Source organism: Arachis stenosperma, chromosome 6 (genome assembly GCF_014773155.1).
Source record: "Arachis stenosperma cultivar V10309 chromosome 6, arast.V10309.gnm1.PFL2, whole genome shotgun sequence".
Lineage (NCBI taxonomy): Eukaryota > Viridiplantae > Streptophyta > Magnoliopsida > Fabales > Fabaceae > Arachis > Arachis stenosperma.
In genome coordinates, this window is record NC_080382.1 from 139738835 (window position 1) to 139760218 (window position 21384).

Sequence of the window (21384 nt, forward strand, 5' to 3'; positions counted from 1 at the left end):
TTTTAAATTTTATAAAAAGAAATTCACAAAGGTTTATTTGGTGATGAATATTTTTTTATTACATTTATTTTGTATTTAAGTCGACACTACATGATTCATTATTTTTTTTTTACTAAAGACACTGACATCCTAATTAAAAAAAATTATTATTCTGTCTAGTTTTTCTTTTCATTTTACAAAATTATAAAAAAAATTATGAAAAAGAAAATACAAATGAATCAAGTGATATACATTTTTTAAGTATCTGATAATGTCTTCTAATTTAATAATAGATCAAACCTAATTAGTCATTAGGGCGAGTAATACTAACTATATGAGCAGGTATTTTATCTGACCCAACATATTGATTAACTATTAACAATTCCATTTGTTACAGGTAAGATTAGAAGTAAAATGGGTTGACTTGCAGGTTAAGTAGGGTTCGAATTTAGGGTTAATTTTATTGGACTACTTGCATCTTTGATTTATTAGTGTATCTTGTTAAATATTATTATATATATGAAATGATGATGGTGTTGTTTGTAATTTTAACATGTGTTTATTTTTTTAGTTTTAAAGTTGACTTAATTTTGTAGTTTAATATTATTAATATGTTTATAAAATATAGAATAATTAAATATTGTGTTGATCGAAAATAATTAATTTTTTATAAGTAGAGTTAGACAAAAAATTTTACGTATAAATAAAATATGGATCGAGCCAAAAAATTTTAAACTCATAAATAAGATAAAGTTAAATTTTAAAAAAAATTTAAAATTCGTCAATAAAATTTAAATTCTACATTATTCTACTTATTACCAGTTTTATTCATTATTTAATAATTTATTATTAATCAATAATTATAATATATATAAAATAAAATTTAAATTTTAATATTTATTTAAGCGAATAAATTAATTAATTTAATAAACTCAAATTGAATTATAAAAAAATGTTATTTTGTAGTGGATTATCTTCGGTGAAAAAAAAATTGGATAGTATCCAATGGAAGATCTCACCATTTATTGCATTCTCTTCCTCATTTATTTTTGGTCTCACTTGTAAAATTAAAGGTGGAAAATTATATTTAAGATGATCGATTTTCGATATTTGTGTGTTTACCTTATATTAATCTCACCAGTACAACTTAAATTTTTTTAACAAAAAGGGAAAAAAATGATTTGTATAGTTGCCTATCATTAAATTAAACGATAAGTATCATGATTGGTGTGGTAAAATTTTTCCTTAAAAAAAAAAAATTGACAGAAAAATGCTTAACACACCAAATGAACGAATGATCATATCATGGTCCAAAAAGTAAAGAAAGATGTTGACATGGTTGGAGACAATTAACTAATTACAGAAAAAAAAAAAGAAAAAAAAAGCTTTATTATTAACATCTTCTCTCACTGTTTCTCTTTCCACCCATTTTCTCAGGCCTTTGCCGTTCTTGTAAGAATCCATCTCCTCCCTAAAAAAAACTACTATCTTCCTTGCAAAACCTCTCACAACAATTTAGTAGCTCTGTTTTCTCAAATTTCTACGCAACATTAAGGCTCCTTTTTTCATTCCCAAGGTCAAAATTTTTTATTTAATTATTTTGGTGGGATTCAACAATTTTGGTGTATTATTATTGAAGGGTGATTTTTTCCTTCTGGGATCTGGAACAAGCATAAAGAAAAAAGTGTGGATCTTTTTGCAATTTTCCTTTTTTTTGTTTCTCCTTGGTAAATGGGTTGGAGATACAAAGCTGGGTTGTTTCTTATAGCAACGGTTGTTATTATATGGGTCACCTCCGCTGAAGTTACCCAGGTATGATTTTACATATTTACCCCTTTTTCTAGCTTGTTGAGCCATGTCAAGTTTTTGGTTTTTGGCTTGAGTTTGTTGTGAAATGCATTTGGCTAATGTGCATAGGTTGGGAATTGGTTTTCTTAGCAAAAGTATTTGAAATAGGATTGAATTGATTTTGTTGGGGGGTTTATATTCTAGAATGTAAGAACTTAGGATGCTGATTATGGTTTTGGATTGAACAGACTTGATTTTGAAGCTTCCTAAATCTTAGGAATCAACTTTTGTATTGGTGTAATGTTTGAAAATGCAGCATATAAATCATAACATGATTGACTAGATTGATTAGTATGCATAGCTATTCTAAGAACATGATGTTGTGTTGGCTTTCACCGATCGAAAACTTCAGATCTGTGGTATAATATGTTGCTGAACTGCTGAAGGGATCCACTATTATGTGTTATCTGTGTCATTTAGGAGATTTACATTTGCCAATATCTGGAATCTGAATACTTATCTAAGCACGGTTGAACGATGTTTGAAACTCAAACTTCTTAATGGAGAGAGTAATGTGGAGTATGGCTGCTTTATGTATATGAATGCTTCTCTGAATTGAACCTTTCTTATCAGGATATTTTTACAGACTATAAGCAGCCATTTGCAGTGACGTATCTCGGAGCTTCTCTTATGGTAGTGTACCTCCCGGTCGCATTCATTAAGGACTGGTTATGTAACTTATTTAAACGCCGTTCCTCAAAAGGTGGAAAAAATGAAGCAACCATGGATATGGATTCGGATTCGGGCAACAGCTCTCCTGTCAAAGGCAATGGAGTGCAGAAAAACTTCGAACTGGAACTGGGGACTGTTGGTCGAAAAGATAGTGACTTAGACCTTTCAGCTCTCTCAGAAACAAAGCCATTGGTGGCAAGATATAATGATCCTAATGTGCTAAAGGTTGATAGACCTCTCACTGCAAAGGAAGTTGCTATATATGGATTTTACATTGCTCCTATCTGGTTTATAACAGAGGTAAGTAATGTAACATTGAGCTGAAACCATATAAAAAGTCATATAAGTTAAGCTCATGGATACATGCCTTCTATCAGTATCACAAGTGTTCTAGTTACTGGCTTCTTGCACAATTGAATGTTTCGAGCTGCTATTTAATAATTAATTTTTATCATAGTGGTTGAAGTTTCATTTCATAAACAAGTATCTGATTTGTAGGTTAAAAACAAACCGCCACTCTTGTTCCATCTTAAGTCTGAATAAATCATTCATTATAGTTTCAACTATGCTATATACCAGCTACTAGATATTTAAACAAATCTGTTTCTTGAATTTTGCATGTCTAGGTTTGGTGTATAGGAAGTGTTGTGTTGCTATCTTGTTTTATTAATTTCTTTTTCTTTGCTTTCAGTATCTATCAAATGCTGCCCTTGCACGTACAAGTGTTGCTAGTACAACGGTATTATCATCTACCTCAGGACTCTTCACTCTTTTTATCGGTGTGCTTTTGGGCCAAGACACTTTAAATGTAGCAAAAGTAGTTGCTGTCTTAGTCAGTATGGCCGGGGTTGCTATGACAACTATGGGGAAAACATGGGCTGCAGATGATACCGAATTAGGTTCTTCGTAAGTCGTTACTTTCTCTTTTGATCATGAAATCACCTTCACCATATCCAATTTTAATTGACTAAATAGATGTCAACTAAAATTAATGTAAAACATGCTAGGATCATCATATTCCCTTCCATCTAGTGTTGTTTGTTCTCCAAGACAAACAAGCCAAAAATGTGTAAAGGAAGAAAGCCAAAAATGTCATTTGAAAATGTGTAATTAATTTATCTCTGGATTGCATAAAGTTGTGACTTAGTTTACTTTGATTACCTAATCTGTGCTTTATGGCCATTCTGCTGGCAGTGTAAATTTGGATCAAAAAATTTGAAGAATTTAAAGAAACACTTATTGACTTGATTAATGTTTTTAATTTTTTGTTCAAGATTAGAGTGTTAAGAGATGATAGCATCAACCCTTTTTCTTCCATTGTTAATTTTATCAGTGACATGATCTTTATGGGTAATTTTGGTGTTTTACTCTTTCATATATCTATCTCTCTTAATGTGTATAAAGGCTAAATGAGGATGCTTTATAAGATTGAGCTAAACTACTAAAGTCATGGTTCTGATCATGAAGAAACCCAGTTGTTGTTTTTCATGTATTATCATTTGCTTGCTATTTGTAATACTATATTTTTTGGGCGTTGACAGTTGATATTTGTGTTCAGCAATGGAAAGCGCTCTCTTGTGGGAGATCTTTTTGGCCTTCTTTCAGCTATGTCATATGGTCTATTCACAGGTTAGGAAATGTCTTAGCTTTTGTGTTTCTCTGATTCTCTGACAGATAATTTGGACAGTAATGACATTTCATTTTCTGTTAATGCTGCAGTTCTTCTTAAGAAGGTTTCCGGCGAAGAAGGGGAAAGGGTTGATGTGCAAAAGCTGTTTGGATACATTGGATTGTTTACACTTGTAGCACTATGGTGGCTTAGTAAGTTCTTCCTCATTCACAAAATCCTGAAAATAGGGAACACTACATTAAACAGCAAACCAAACATGCCCTTATTTTTCATGTGTATATTTATAACTTGTTTCTCAGTTCTCAAATATAGCCAACCTTTTTTCTAACTTCTTGTCCATTTTTTTTTTCATAGTTTGGCCTTTGTCAGCCTTAGGAATTGAACCTAAGTTCTCAATTCCTCACTCTGCAAAAGTGGATGAAGTTGTTCTTGCTAACGGATTCGTCGGAAGTGTTCTCTCGGACTATTTCTGGTACTTGCCAAAAGAAAATAAAAATTTCATATTTATGCAACACAAAGTTTCTTAATTCTCATGTGGAACTTTTTTGATATCTACCTAGGGCACTTTGTGTTGTATGGACTACCCCCCTCGTGGCGACTTTGGGCATGTCACTCACCATTCCTCTTGCCATGTTGGCCGACATGGTGATCCATGGTCGGCATTATTCAGCATTGTACATCCTTGGCTCAATTCAGGTATTTTCATCACTAAAGATGCCAACTTTAACTTGATTGTTTTCTTGCCTTGTTTTAGATAATTCATGTGTATCTCTTATCTGTTGTTTTAGTTATTTGGGCAAATAAAGTTAAAAAATCTTACCATATGCCCTTTAATAACTATTTATACTGCATAAATGTTTCATTGTTTACATCTAAATCTAGATCTATTTTAATAATTTGACTATGAGAGTTCTCAATCATAGTGTTCCAAATCTTGAAGTATTCAAACATTTTGTGTTCATATAATAACATAATTGTTTTGGCATTGAGTTGCAGGTATTTGTAGGGTTTGTGCTTGCTAATCTTTCAGATTGGATGACCAAGAGGTTGGGACTATAGCATATATTTATTATTATTTTTTGTTCTTTTGCCAACACTGATTCATTCTTCCACTCCTCTAATGGAGCCTTATACAATGAGTGGAATACATGTTATATATATATATATATATAAAAGAAAGAAAAAAAAAGAGAAAATTCTTTTTGTCATTTTCAAAGGAAGGCAAAATGAAAGAGGGTGTGCTTTCCCTTTCCATGCTGTTTCTTTGTTTTCTTGTTATGTGCATATGCTGCTTCTAGTTTTATTAGTGAGATTCCTTTGTTTTGTTGTAATCATTTATTTTATTTTTATTTTTCATTTATGGTTTGCAATTACAATGTAATTTCTTTCTATATAGGTTGCCAGTTCTCATACGAAATTTAATAAATTCGTGGCTTTATTACCATCCCAAAAAGAAAAATGTGGCATTACAGGAGCGGTTCTGAAATAATGGAACCTATATATAGTTTTTGTTAGATTTGTCTAGGTGGATTCTGAGGTGCAGCATGGTAAAAAGAATGTACGGTGCAAGTTGAAATCTTGGCCGTTGATTTTTGATGGTGCAAGTAAGAGGTGTCTACTGCAAGAGATCCCTTTAAAGCACGTGGGACAAGCAACAACTAACCCAGTTGAAAAGAATTCAAACCGACATTCAAACCAAGTCGCCCAATCCCAAATAGAACTAACTTTTTTTTTTCTCTCATGGATTTAGGATTTAGGAAATGATAAAAAAAAGTTTGATTTTAGATAAATATATTAATTGTACAAAGTTACTTTAATTGATTTTTCTATACATAGTTTTCTTTTCATTATACTTTTTTATTTGTTTAGGGTGAAAATTTAGGTGTAGTCAACTTTACGTAAAATTGACCGTTGAGAATCGTTAAATGATTTAATTTATTTGATTAAATTTTTAATTATCAATTTTACGTGAAATTATCTTCATAATGCTGTCTAACTTTTTAGGATTGATATTTATTTAGGAGTAAATAAAATTTAATGATGAATGTGTATATGAACTAAAGATAGTACTAATATATCGCGTTCTAACTTGTTTGATTTGGTTAAATCAATGTCCATTGGATGCACGAAATGGAGTTATGCAAACTAAGATACGAGTAAATTATGCTACAATAAAATTTAATAAAACATCTTGCATAAAATGATCATAATAAATAGTGATATATACGTCTTGAGAAGCTAGATTTTCGTCTTCTATAAAAGGATTTATCATTTTATTTAAAGGAACTTACTAATATTGCTGTTGTTTTTCAATGTTTTAAGCACCTTTATTTTGCCAAGTAATGCTTGTCTTGAGTCACTATAAAATACTACCTTAGTTGGTTCACATTATTGTACTACTTTAGTGTTATCAAAGCCTAGTACACTAGTTACGTATAAATACAACCTAGTTTATAGGATGAACATATTTGCATTGCAAAATTACAATGTTAGAAATTCGAACGTTATATTCTTTTCAAAGATAATAATGGAATTTGGTTTAAAAATTAGGCGCAAGGCACAACAATCTCTACTTTTTCCTTTCAAACAATTAAACGATGAAACCTAACTCTCTTGCTTTAAATATGCATGCCTTGTCCAAGCAGCCATTCTCTTAAAAGCTAAGTCATGGAATTTAGGAGGATTTGACTTTCCTTCTATGATGAGATAACATTTGCACCTAAAAGGCTAAATATTCATAAAATTGAAAATAGATCCTTTCAAACTTTTGCTTTTTTATTTACACAAAATATTCATTATTTACATTTTTCTAAAATACCAAATATTTATGTATTTGTGTGTTATTAGGATAGTTCACTTGCAAAACATAATTCCGAAAATATATTCAAATATTAATTTACACATAATCGTTGTACAAGTAAATCAATGTATTAACATATTGGCTTATTTTTCAAGACTTTTTTCGGTCTCAAATTTTTAAGGATCTGTCATAGAAGAATGTGGGTTCTGGAATGGGTTAGAATGGATTTGGAATTTCTAGTGGCGATGAGAGTTATTTCAATGGAAGTTGGAATTAGTAAACCAGCTTCATGCGGTTCTGCAATTAGTAAAACTGACAACTGAGAGAGAGCGAACAGAGTGATATGAAAATTTGATAAAAAAAAAGATATTTATTCTACTAATTTTTTTGTGCAGGTATTGTAGGTAGAGGTACTTCCGGCAGATATCACAAGCTATAGCTTCATTAGTACTATTTGGAGAGGATTCGTCCCACCAAAGGTTGAGTTGTTTACTTGGTTTGCATTGGTTAATTGGGTGAATACAAGAAAAAGACTGTGTAGATTAGGTCTTATTGGCCAGAATGATAACATGTGTGTTTTATGTCATAAATCTGTTGAAACTACTTTTCACTTGTTCATTGGTTGTAAGCTCACTTGGCAGGAGTGGGGTGCTTGGTTGTTCGCTCTTGGAAAGATATGGACTATTCCAGGTACGCTCAAGCAACACTATAAAAGTTGGATGGATATATCAGCGAAAAAGATGGAACGGAAGCGGTAGTTGGTTGGTTTTTTTGGTAGTCATTTGAACAATTTGTCTAAAAAGAAATGATAGAATCTTCAAATATCAAGGTTCAAGTATGGTGTATATTATTAATAGATCCTCTTTTACAATTTACGATGAGTGGATTGGTTGTGAATTCTGTGGTTGTTGATGACAATGCCAAAAATGACTAGAGATTGTTATTTTTAGCGTTAAGTTTTGTTTTTTTTCTTTTGCTCTACCTTATTGTATGAAACTTTTTTACGTTAAAAAAACATATTGGCTGATATTATGCCCTAATTATTTTCCAAATTTGTTACTTCAAATTCGAAAAATTCCTAAGTTTGAGCTCTTATACTACCGTGATAGATTATATTTTAGGTGGATCTTTTCAAAATAAAAAAAATTCAACCATCTATTAAGTAAATTAAAAGATGTTTTTTAATGAAATTTAGGAAATATTTAATCTTTTGTGTTTAAATTCATAACTTTGTTAAAATACATTTTTTTTTGAATTTGAGTTAAAACGCAACATTTGATATCTATGCTTAATAACTTTGATTTTTTAATAGAGAGTAAATGATTAACTTAAAAATAGAATTTGAAATTTCCATATGCTAATACACTAATTTGTTCATATTTTATACTGTAAATTAATATTTGAATATATTTGCTATTGATTTTGTTGGCAAGGTTGCGAAATGTAATTATTCTTGAATTTCGTAGCTAAAACCATTGAAATAACTTTGCTTTAATTTTTCTTTTAATAATATACAAAAATATAAATCTTTTAATTTTAACCCAAATTGAAGATTATAATATTACTTATTTAAATGAAAAATCCCTCAAACTTTGGAGGGAGTGGAGGGGGTTGGGTTTATTTTCTATTCTAAAGAATAAAGTATATTTTTTGTCTTTAAAATTTATTAAAAAATTTAAAAATGTTCTTAAATTTTATTTTATTTCAATTTTGTCTCAAAATTTTTCGAATTGTATCAAATATATCATTGACGGCTAATTTTTTATAAAATTTAGTACCAATTCAACAATAATTTATAAAAACAATATTCAATACAAGTAATCTAAACATAGTTGTCATGTATTATTATTAGATTGATCCTAAATTTTTTAAAAATTTAACTGTTAAAAATATATTTTGAAACAAATCAAAATCTTCAAAAATAAAATTCAAACAAAATAAAACTTGAAAATATTTTTAAATTTTGTAACAATTAAAAAAAGTATATTTTACCTTATTCTAAAATATGGTTGTTGCATGCATCCACTTTCATAGTTTTGAGAACTCTCATCTCTGGGAGTGTACCAATTATCAAAAAATGAGAGACAAAAAAAAAAGAAAAAGAAAAGAAAAGAGAGATTTATAACTTAGAAGAGAGAAACTGGAGGGATCTATTATCTAGAGTGTAGACACCCCATCCTAAAAACCTTCTTTCTTCAAGCTTTATAATCACTCTACAATATATCGTGGATCTCTAAATTTGAATATAAGTATTCTACAAATATTTTTTTAAAGTCTTCCTAAACTAAAATCGACTTAGATTATACTTAAATAAAAAATTATTAGATATTATTGTTTTAAATATTTTAAAATTTAGTTTGACTCAAATAATTAAAAATATAAGGATAATTTTTTTGGATAAAATAAATAGAATTTAAAATTACGTAAATATTCTGAATTAGAATTGATTACACATATTGTCTTGAATATTTATATCAAATTAACTCAATTTTTAATTCGATTTACTATTGATACATAATACACATAGTAAATTGAATTAAGTTAATTATTTATTAATTTTAAAATATAAAAATTAATAAAAAATACCTCTATTTAGATTCAAGTAAAAAATAAAAAAATTAATAAAAATAAAAATTCAACTTTTATGTTTTAGTTCAAATTCTAAAAAAGTATATTTTTACAAACTTATAAATTTAAAATGGAATAATAAATTATTTCTAAAAATTCAATAAAATTATTTTTTGACTTATTAGTATATAAAGAATCATTACTAAAATTTTTAATATTAAAAAAATTATTATAAAGTATAGTCTTTCAAAGTTGTATAAGAATTAAAAAATTTAAAATTTTTCATAATGATATAATATGAAAAGATTAATCATATTTATATAATATATAATTTGATAAATAATTAAAATGTTATATAATTAAATTATTATTTTATTTGTGAAATTAAGTATAAATTTATGCTTTAATGACCTTACCATATGAAAAATTCAAATTTGAGTTAGAAGTAAGTCATCAAAGTGTAAGTTCTATAATCAATTTCATAAATTAAATAATAATATAATTAATATAATATTTTAATTATTTTTTATTGACATTTATATTTTAAAATTAACAAAGAATAAATGATACGTATAGTAAATCGAATCAAGTTAATTTGATTTATATATAAATAACGTAAATCGAGTCAATTTGATTCGATTGATATAGAAATGTTTAGGACACAACATGTAATCAATTTTAGTTTAGGATATTTACGTAATTTTAAATTCTGTTTATTTTATCTAGATAACTTACTCTATTTATAAGATGTATAATTTAATTTATTATATCAAAATAGATACAATAATATTATTTTTTTAACCATATTAGCTATACAAAAAAAATTAATTATTTATATAAAATATATGTTAAAAACTTAAAATATATAATAAAAATGAATTAAACATAAGATATATTTATACATAAATATATAGTGACTAAATTTTTGTATATGTATAATATTTTTGTAATTTTTTTAGTTTTTTTTTTAAAATAAAAAAGTGCATTGAAATTTAAAAGCATGTAATAAAAATGAAGAAATTCAAAATAAAAAGTAAAAACCCTCGTCCATTAGTAGCAGAGTCTCTTTCTGATTTCCAGTTTCCGATTTGGCATCAATTGATCGGAAATCGAAACTGCAAAATAACACTCACGAAATCGGAAATCTCAATAAAGGAACCCAAATCCAATCGAATCCAAGGCAACAATAGAGAGAACAAACACCATTAAATCAGAATCACAGAGAGAGAAAGAGTGTTAAGAGTGGTGTTGTTGTTGTTGGTCGTTGTTGGCAGAAATGGATACACTGCCAACGACGTCGTCTAAGAGCGAACGGAGAAGTGGTAGATCGAAGGCTGCTCAGACCTCTAAGTCTTCTCTCGTCATGGCTTTCTTTTCTTGCGTCGCTTGGCTTTACGTTGCCGGCAGGTATTTTTTATTTATTTAAATTCTTAATTTTAATGTTGTTAATTCCTAGGGTTGGTTCATTGTGTTCCTGAGAGATATTTGCATTTGGATCCGATTTCATATGGAATTTTTGGTGGATTTGAAAATCATGATCTGAATTATTTGTCGGAATTTTGTGCTTTTATTTTTAAATGATTAGGTTGTGGCAGGATGCAGAGAATCGCAATTTGCTTGCTACTCTTTTAAAGAAGAATTCAGCACAGGTATATATTTTTCTTTATGAGTACGAAGCATGGTTATTTGTAATTTATGATGAAAGCCTTGATCAATTTTGTTACTATGTTATTTCAATGTAGACACTTTTGGATTTCTGTTTATGTTAACTTAATACATTTTGATCTTTTGTTTGATAGAGGTCCAAGGTTATTACTGTGGAAGATAAGCTAATGATTCTAGGGTGCAAGTAAGTCTATCCCATTTGTTCCCCATTTTTATGTTGGGTTGAATTATCTTGTTGGATACTATTTTGTTTGTTAATGTTGCTATGTTTGGGATTGGTGAATTTAGGGATCTGGAGAGGAGGATTGTGGAAGCTGAGATGGATTTGACATTGGCAAAGAGCCAAGGGTTCCTAAAAGGCCAGTCGCAGAAAAGTGGCTCTTCTGATCCTAAGCTTCTTGCTGTTATTGGTGTCTACACTGGATTTGGAAGTAAATTGAGAAGAAATGTTGCCCGAGGGTCTTGGATGCCCAGAGGTGTGTTTGAATTAGAAGATGATGTTCTTAATAATTACATGTGGAAAACAATTTTCATTTCTTTTTTAACTTTTTTGACATGAATTTGGAAGTGATTTGACCATTTATTGGCACTTGCTGTTTCTTTTAATTTTACTTGTTCACTTGAAATTTTATTAGAGAATGATTACTTTGAAATTTTCATCTATACTGTGATGGTTCAAAGCCGTTTTCTGGTTTTGAAATGTTTTATTTCATTTACCTCATATTAAAATTTTCTTATCATGTGTTGCGAAGTGTTTAGACCTACAGTGACCACATACTTCATGTATCAAATGGGCCTTGTAGTTTTATTTTTATTTTCGTTTTCACATTATAGTTTATTTCATGTGATATATGCAATTTTTTTCTGTTACACTCACACATACAAGAATTAATTTTAACTTGCTGTCTCTGTGTTATACACACACACACACACACACACACATACACATATACATGCTATGATGTCTATGCTATGGTGGCTATGGTGTCCCAAAAGGTGTTGCTAAAATTAAAGTAACGTTTTTATTATTTAACAACGCTTTTTAATTTAAAAAATAAAAGAAAAAGTGTTACCAAAATGTAAAAAAAGCATGGCTTTAATTTTAACTCACACTTGAGCTTGGAATATTATATGGATGGTTAAAACCTAAACCCTAAGTGGATATATATACAGATACACTTGAGCTTCAAATATTATATGGATGGTAACATGTTAACTCAGTTATATATTACTGATATTTTCCCACTTCTCTTTTATGCAGGCGATGCTTTGAAAAAACTTGAAGAAAGAGGAGTGGTCATACGTTTTGTAATTGGTCGGAGGTTTATACACATACTTATCCTTATTAGTGGTTACATTCATATGATTTTCTTAACAATTAATGATTATTTATCCACTTTGATTTCCTTGACATAACATAAACAGTTAGTATTATTATAGTTATAAGTGTTTTAAACTTTACTTGGCAGTGCTAATCGAGGTGATAGCTTAGATCGCAATATTGATGAAGAAAATCGCTCAACAAAGGATTTCTTGATTCTTGTAAGTGAAATTTTTTTCAAATAGGCACCAAAAACTGGTTACAATTTGCTAAAATTCAAATTAGTTTGATATTTTTTTACGGTGGTGGATGGTTTTAGCAAACAGGAAGAACTGAATTATAAAATATGCACTTGACTTATTATAGATGCACAATGGGTAATTCCTTGAGGGACATTTATTTATAGACACAATTTTGTGTGAAAGATATTGTTGATATTGATTTATCTTAGACATGCTTACTTGCCTTTGGATCTTGTTAAAGAAGCTAACTGTAGAGATTGATAATTTGTTTTGATTATATCAGGAAGGTCATGAGGAAGCTCAAGAAGAGTTGCCTAAGAAAGCAAAGATCTTCTTTAGTACTGCAGTTCAGAACTGGGATGCTGACTTTTATGTGAAAGTTGATGACAGTATTGACATTGATCTGGGTAAAGATTGTTTATATTTTGATCTCCTTAAATAATGTGTGTTCTTTTTTTTGGTAAGCAGTTAACTGTTTTTTTTCCAATATGAAATTATTGAGACATTTTTTTATATGTTGACTGGCCTAACAGAGGGATTAATTGACCTTCTTAACCGCCGCCGCGGTCAGGATGGGGCATATATTGGATGCATGAAATCTGGAGAAGTGATATCAGAAGAGTACTTTCTTTAACTGAGTGAATTATGATTTCATATATTTTATTTCATAATAAGTTATCCGTGCCCCTTGCCTGCCTATGGTTATGCTTCTGTTTGTTGTTGGTTCTCCTTCACCAAATGTTAAATATGTAACCAAATACAAGTTGAATCTTGCCAGTTTTGGATTAAGCTTATAAGCATCATTTTGGTTGCTTTTCAGGGGCAAGGCATGGTACGAACCTGAATGGTGGAAATTTGGGGATGAAAAGTCGTAAGTGATATAACTTTCTGTGGAAGTTTTTGTTTATTAAAGGAGTGATTTAAGTAGCAATGATTACCTTACTGCAATTACCTTGTCATAACTTAGATGGCAAAACCTTAGCACGATAAGTCTATGTCATCACCACCATTGCCTTTCACTTGTCTTAGTTTGACCAAACGTTCTTGTCATTGCTATTGCTAGCGTCCTAACCTGTAATCTTTATTACGACTAGATCACTAGCATCTTCTTCTTGCTTGATATTATGACCACCTATCATCTGTGTATTGTCACCATTGAAAGTATCTGAAAAGCTGCCTACTGTCCCCACTGCCACTATAGTTTTGGACCCCATCATTAGTGTCAACACTCATCGGTATCTCTACCTGCATTACTGGGTACCAATTGGTTCTTACCAAGCTCATACCAACCATTTCTTAAAACTAATACCAGTCTTTTTCAACGTTTATTCCACTTCTGAACAGAGAACATGAAATAATTAAATCTTGGTAATATTATCTAGTACACTCACTAAAAGTAGTTATCATTAAAAAGGGAAAAGGAAAGAAGATACTGACATGTTCTTTTACTTTCATTGATTTGGGGGAGTCTGCTGGTTTATTTTATTTTATTGATTTGGATCTATTTTCTTTAGGTATTTTCGACATGCAGCTGGTTCACTTGTTATAATTTCAAAGAATTTGGCGCAGTATATTAACATAAACAGGTCAGTTCTCTGTTACTTAGGGATTCGGTTAGTAGAAAACTTTGGAAATAAGGTAGGCAGCTTTACTGTGTGGTAAGGCTGCGATAACTCATTTTGGTTGATGACAAGTCAATGGTCTCTGGATGCATTATGGCAAGAGTTCTTTGTTTTCTATCTCTTCTTCTTCCTCTAAAAAGAAGGGGAAGAACATCTTAATTGGTTATTTAACTGAGCCATGTTTGAATTGCTGCCTGATTAGGTTTATTAAATTTGCTTCCCCCTTTTACTTGTTTGCTCCTTGGTTTGTGTTTGTCTGTTGGTTTCCGATGGGGATTTTGCTTTGGTTTTCTTCAGCTTTATAATTTCTATTGGAAGATACCATTATCCTCCTCACTTGTATATTGCCTTCCAATCTTAATAATATTTCTTTTTCCATTAAAAAACATATAGTGCATCTTTGAAGACTTATGCCTATGACGATACATCGTTGGGATCTTGGATGATGGGTGTCCAAGCAACGTATATAGACGATATTCGCCTTTGCTGCAGTAGCATCAGTCAAGGTGAAATCCAACTCTCATTTTGTTTTAACAGATGTGTTTCTTCTTCTCTTTTTGTATTTTCCCTCTTTTGGAGGGCCGTTGAACAGGGAAGTGGGGTGCATGGATAAAGGCCAATTTTCATATTTCCGGTTTCTGAATTTAACAACACAACTTATCATAATGTTGGTATTCATTTTCAGATAAGGTTTGTTCCTTGGCATGATAAGAGAATTGCAGTCACATCCTTCACCACTGTTACTTCTATTGAGGAACTCTTACATTTTTTGGGAAAATCAGTGTCAACTTTCAGTTGTCAGCCTTGAGGATTGTAGGTACTATGCTTATAAATTTCTTTATAGATCCAGCGACCTATTCATTCTTTTAGATATCAGCAGTGAAATTGAGAGGCTTAATGTTGACACACTTTGGCCTTTGGAGCTCACTTAATTTTCTCAGAGGTGCTATAATCATAGTTGGCTCTTTTAATTTTTTTTTTCTCTTTTTCTTTTTCTTTTTCTTTTTTTCCTTTTCTTTTTTAATTTATTTCTTTTGTTTTTTCTTCATATTGTTTATACAAATCTTCTGTTGATAGAAAGAAAGCAGCCACTTCCCTTGTTGTACACCTCTACTGTTTGCTACGCTGCGATGAGAAAATTGTAGACTTGTATTATACCGAGACATACGATGATATTTTGCGCAAATCACATTTTTTATGATGCTTTTTCATTTCCGTATCATTTAATTGTTCTTTATCAAAGCTATTATTGATCTTACAAGCAGCATTATGCTCAGCAGTAGTAAGTTTAAAGAAAGAGATGCTTTTAATCCCTTTCTCTCTCTAGTTAATTTCTTCTATTCTCTTATTAGTTATTACTCGTATGATGAAAAGAGATACTTTTAGGAGTATATGTTATGTCTATACCGTATAGATACTTTTGAAATTTCATTTGCCGTTGTTTTTTTTTTTTTTTTTTTTTCCATTTGTATATGGCATTTCTGATATGTTTGTTTTTAACCTTATTTCTTTTCTATTGCTTGTCAAAATGCATCCAATTATCTTGTTATTTAGCGCCATGGAAATATTAGAAACTTTTTGCTTAGAGTTTTCGGGTTTTTCCGACCAAAGGAGTTTAAAGGAATCAAGAAAAAGCAAGTTCTCATACGAATATTACTGAAAACATAAAATTAATTTCATTGCATGGTTTACACCGATTTTTGTCTTCCAGGTTTAAAACGACTTTTGTATATTCTATTAAGTGAGGTTTAAGAAGCAAACTAGAATATTTTGTCTCTTTATGTAGTGTTTTACTTTAACTAATTATTTTTTTATGGATAGTATTTAAATGACAAACAAAATAATAAGAAGATTCGTATTAGATTATGAAAATTAATTTCATCCTTATAATACGAGTATACGATGGTGTTATTTCAAAACATGTAAAATGAAATAATAAAGTATAATTTAATTGATGTGCACAATAAAATAAATATAAAACTTATAAAATAGCAGTTAAATATGGATAATAATGATTGTCTGCTGTCTAAAGGTACTATATTAAACTGCAAATTAAATTTATAATTATTAGTTAAAAAATTTACAGTTATGCACTATTTTTTTATTTTGGTTGAAAATAATATATTTTGATATTGTGTTTTAGGATTATTGATATCAAATTTTGATAATTTCAAAAAATTTTAAATGCTTTGTCTTAATTCTTTTAGCAAAACTTCAACAACTCATAAAACTTAACACAATAGATAGTTATAAATGAAAATGATAGACAAGAATAAAAGTTGCGATGATGATACTTGGTAATAATTAATAACGATCGGATGAAGAGGATGTGGAAGGAGAAAAAAAGAGAAAGGAGAACAAGGTAATATAATAGTGGCAATGAGATAACGACATGTATATGTATAGAGAACAATATACAGTAAGAGAAACAATAGTGTTTGATATAGTGAAGCGATATAATACAAATATAAATTGATAATTTTAAAAGAATAATGCACTTAAAAATTGTTTAAAAAATTAAATATAAAATAAAAAAATATTTTTTATCAATGAAAACTATGCATAAAGATAGAGTGTTTTGAACATAAATTTTTATTTTTGTTTTAAATTAAATACTATTAAAAATAAAAAATAAACTTAATAATGTTTTTAAATAGTTAATTGTAAATAATATTTCTAAATCTTTATTTTTATGTTGTTATACATAATAACAATATAATAAATTTGTTTAATATCTTATTTAATTTAAATTTAAAAATTTTATAAATTCTAAAAGTTAAAATAATTTATAAAATTTTTATTTTTGTTTTTAAATTTTTTATTCTTAATGTTTAGATTATTTTATTGAATTTATAACTTTAAAAATAAAATTATAAAAATTAATCTCTTCACAATAATAAAAAAACAGCTAATCGTGCCTGTTGAGTTGTTAGTAATAATAAGAATGGAGGAGGAGGAGGAGGAGGAAAAGAAAGAAGGAGATAAAAAAAATTCAAAAAAGGAGGAGGAGGAGGAGATGGTGGTGGTGGCGTAGTGGTGGTGGTGACAACAATGATAACGAAGGAGAAAGATGAGAAAAAAAAAGAGGAGGAGGAGAAGAAGAAGACGATGATAATGAAGGATGAGGAGTATTGAGTTATCATTTAGTAATTTTGGTGCATTTTAGATTTATTTTCGGTACATTCTAGTCTGAACTTATTTTGAACTGTTATACATATGAGAAGACAACAACGATGATGACAATAATGATAATGATAACGATAATGATGATGATAATAATAATAATGATGATGGAGGAGGAAGAAAATAAAGGAGGAGATTGAAGAAATTAATGAGAAAAAAAAGAGAGGAGGAGGAGGAGGAGATGGAGATGGTGGCGTGGTAATGGTGACAACGATAAAATGAAAGAGAAAGATGAGGAAAAAAGAAGAGAAGAAGAAGAAGAAGCAACAAGCAAGCATCAAGGGTGAGAAGAAGAAAAAGAAGAAGAAATTTGAAAAATAATGAAGTCTGTAGAGAAAGAAGCCGTCAAAAAACAGTTACATGGCACCGGATTCGGTGGTCCCAAAACGTTTGGACCATTAAATGGTCGCATAACAAAACATATTTTTTAAGTTTTTTTTAATAACTGTTAAATAGTCATTTTTTAAATTTAATTACAAATTAACCCCATACATTTTATTTAATTATAAAAATAATTTTTTATTTTATAAATAATTATTTTATCATAAATCTATCATGTTTATTAACAATCAAGAACAAAAACAATAACGAATTAGATCTTCCATTGATTCTAATAATTTTTTTGGCTATTCCAATCGATTAAAAGATTAAATTTGATCCGTCACGTTCGTGAGGAATCATAAAATCGTGTTTCCTTGAAAACTAATCGATTGGACTATCAAACCAATCGATTGAATTATATATTGTGGGTGAGATTGGAGAAGAAGAGAGAAGAAGCTTTCTGGGTTCGATGAGAGAGGAGAGAGGTGCATAAATGGGGCACCGGATTGTTTTAAAACGTTACAGAAGAATGAATACGCATGGTTTGGGTTTAATAGACAGCGTATTTGAAATTTCAATCGATTGGATTTCAATACCAATCGATTGAATGCTGAAAAAAACACATTTACATCACTTTCCAATCGATTGAATTCTCAAACCAATCGATTGAATTGGAAGTCACGTGCAAAGTTCAATCGATTGGGTAACATAACCAATCGATTGAATAGTTAGACCTCAAGTTGCTAATACACATTTCAATCGATTGGGTAACACACTTCAATCGATTGAATTTGACATATCCATATTGTTTTCATGAATTCAATCGATTGGGTATCACAACCAATCGATTGAAGAGTGAGACCTCATGTTGTTTTGAAACATTCAATCGATTGGAAATTCTAAACAATTGATTGAATTATAAAAAATCTACATTTAATTCATTGTTCAATCGATTGGTTAATATGACCAATCGATTGATTTATGCGAAAACCATTGTTTTGTGATAACAATAGTCCAATCGATTGGGTTATGAAGAGTTATAATTCAATTGATTGCTTTGATAGTCCAATCGGTTGGTTTTCAAAGAAACACGATTTTATGATTCCTCATGAATGTGACGGATCAAATTTAATATTTTAATCGATTGGAATAGCCAAAAAATTTATTAGGATCAATGGAAGATCTAATTCGTTATTGTTTTTGTTCTTGATTGTTAATAAACATGATAGATTTATGATAAAATAATTATTTATAAAATAAAAAATCATTTTTATAATTAAATAAAATATATGGGGTTAATTTGTAATTAAATTTAAAAATGACTATTTAGTAGTTATTAAAAAAACTTAAAAAACATGTTTTGTTATGGGACCATTTAATGGTCCAAACGTTTTGAGACCACCGAATCCTGTGCCCAGTTACATATAGTGGCATGTTTAACGACGCATGGATGTCAATTAGATTACACCAATTATTGGTTGGACTTGGTTGGATAATTAATTTAGTTGTAGAATATTATTTTTATGGTGTTTACTATGGTCTCTAAAAGATATTATCTAATTGTTAAAATAGGTTAAATAATTAATTTTAAATTTAAGAGTATAAAAATTAAAAAATTTTAAATATTTAAAAATTACTATGAAAAATAATTTAAACAAAAGTTAGGCACACAAAAAAAAAACACAATAGAATTGGCCTATTTTTATATTATATACTATCTCAACATGATGCACACAAATGAAAAAAATATTTAGACAAAATTTTTAACTATGCTAGGTGTATATTAAAATTAATTACTAAAATTAGTTATTAGTATAAAATATATATTAAAGTATAAAATGTACTTTAAAAATAAATTAAATATAATATTATTTATAGATAATATATAATACCTAATTTGAGATAGCTGATTTTAGTATATAAACAAGTGTAATAATCCGTGTCATGCACGTGATAAGGTTGAAACTATAATTTTAAGTTATTTTATTAAAATTAATTTGAATTATAATAATTTAATTAATAAAAAAAATTACATATTATGAGTTTAAATTTTTTTTTTAAATTTGGTATTAAGTATATCAACTCTAATATAGTTATTATTGGATATATAAAGATGGTAAGATGACAAAATTTATATTGTGTTATAATTTAAAGGCACGATTAAATCGATATCTTTAGAAAGATATTTGTCCCCACACTTAGTTACTATAGGATTGATGACAATACTCTCCCAGTATACAATAAAACCAATGAATTTTTTAATTAACAATAATAAAAAATTTTCAACTCTCTTGAACTTTAAAAAAAAAAAGAGAAAATAAGGCTTGACAAACAATTTTATCTTGCTATCCCTTTTAAGTATAAGGGATATATATATATATATATATGTTGCATGAATAACTAGAAGTCACGATACCATGTTGAATAGTTGTGACCCTTTGTTATTGTGTGAATAGTCACACCTCTTTATTTGTTGTGTGAATAGACATAATGTATCATTTCACACACTAACCATCATATACATAAATATATATCACCGGTTAATAAATAACTAACTCAAAATCGGTTAAGATTTTAACCGTTCACTTAAATATTAATATTAATTATTAATAAAATTAATATTAATATATATAAATTTGTAAATATCCTTTAATTCCCACTATTTACAAAATTTAAATACCATACAAGTATATGCATGAAGAATGTGTCACTAAGATTAAACATTCTTTTAGTATAAATTTTAAAGTTCTAACGAAGTAATATGTGTCTAATCGATTAAACCTATACTTTATATGTTAGTACAAAAATCACACACATTACTTATACCCTCGAAGTTCAAGATTTATAATTTTAAGCACTTATATGGCCTTATGCTCATCCTGGTTTCATGAATATTTACGAGAATAAAACTTCTAAAATTCTCGATTAGAGCGGCACCACTCCTATATTCATATAGGTGGAATATTTTGATAAATAATATTATCATTCCATTAAGAGTTTTAACTCACCCTCCTAATTTATTGTAAATAGCACTAAATCCTATACCTTAGTGCTCCAATTGCTAAATAACTTGTTGTTACCCATTAAACCTTGAAATTAGTGGTCTACAGAATAAGGTTGGGTTCCCATCATTTAGCAATAATAGGTTTTAATCCCATTTTAGCAGTAGTCTCTTTGATTTATCCCTTGACAAATCTTTAGTCAAAGGGTCTGCTAAATTTCCTTGAGATCTTACATAAGTGATAGTAATTGCACCATCATCTATTAGTTGCCTCACAAACTCATGTCTCAAACTTATATGTCTAGACTTTCCATTATAAACCTTATTATATGCTCGAGACATGGTTGATTCACTATCACAGAAGATTGAAATGGCTGTCGTCTGCTGTGGCCACAGCTTTATATCATATAACAAATTTCTTAACCATTCCGCTTCTTTACTTGCGGCTGATAAAGCTACAAACTCAACCTCTATAGTAGAATGTGTAATACATGTTTGTTTCTTTGAGGCCCAACTTATTGCTCCACCACCT

At 29.0% G+C, this 21384-nt stretch overlaps 2 protein-coding genes across 5 annotated transcripts; both read left to right on the plus strand.

Annotated features, from left to right (window-relative positions):
• Positions 1-1385: 1385 nt before the first annotated feature.
• LOC130932979 (thiamine-repressible mitochondrial transport protein THI74) lies at positions 1386-6026 on the plus strand. 4 transcript variants are annotated; one of them, XM_057862459.1, is made up of 9 exons: positions 1386-1791; positions 2414-2799; positions 3191-3405; positions 4058-4128; positions 4219-4320; positions 4484-4601; positions 4690-4825; positions 5126-5175; positions 5526-6026. In XM_057862459.1, exons 2-9 carry the CDS (start codon positions 2458-2460, stop codon positions 5611-5613), a joined length of 1122 nt encoding a protein of 373 aa, XP_057718442.1. In that variant the 5' UTR covers positions 1386-1791; positions 2414-2457; the 3' UTR covers positions 5614-6026. The 4 variants fall into 4 exon arrangements, with proteins under 4 accessions (XP_057718442.1, XP_057718443.1, XP_057718440.1 ...); XM_057862460.1 differs by having other exon boundaries at positions 2435-2799; XM_057862457.1 differs by having other exon boundaries at positions 2401-2799; positions 5526-6025.
• Positions 6027-10536: 4510 nt separating this feature from the next.
• Positions 10537-15569, plus strand: LOC130932498 (hydroxyproline O-galactosyltransferase HPGT3-like). The gene is made up of 12 exons (XM_057861828.1): positions 10537-10904; positions 11083-11146; positions 11297-11346; positions 11451-11638; positions 12424-12484; positions 12632-12704; positions 13009-13132; positions 13259-13346; positions 13546-13596; positions 14240-14311; positions 14741-14853; positions 15033-15569. The coding sequence occupies exons 1-12, from the start codon at positions 10774-10776 to the stop codon at positions 15053-15055; spliced, it is 1038 nt and encodes a 345-aa protein (XP_057717811.1). The 5' UTR covers positions 10537-10773; the 3' UTR covers positions 15056-15569.
• The last annotated feature ends 5815 nt before the right edge of the window (positions 15570-21384 follow it).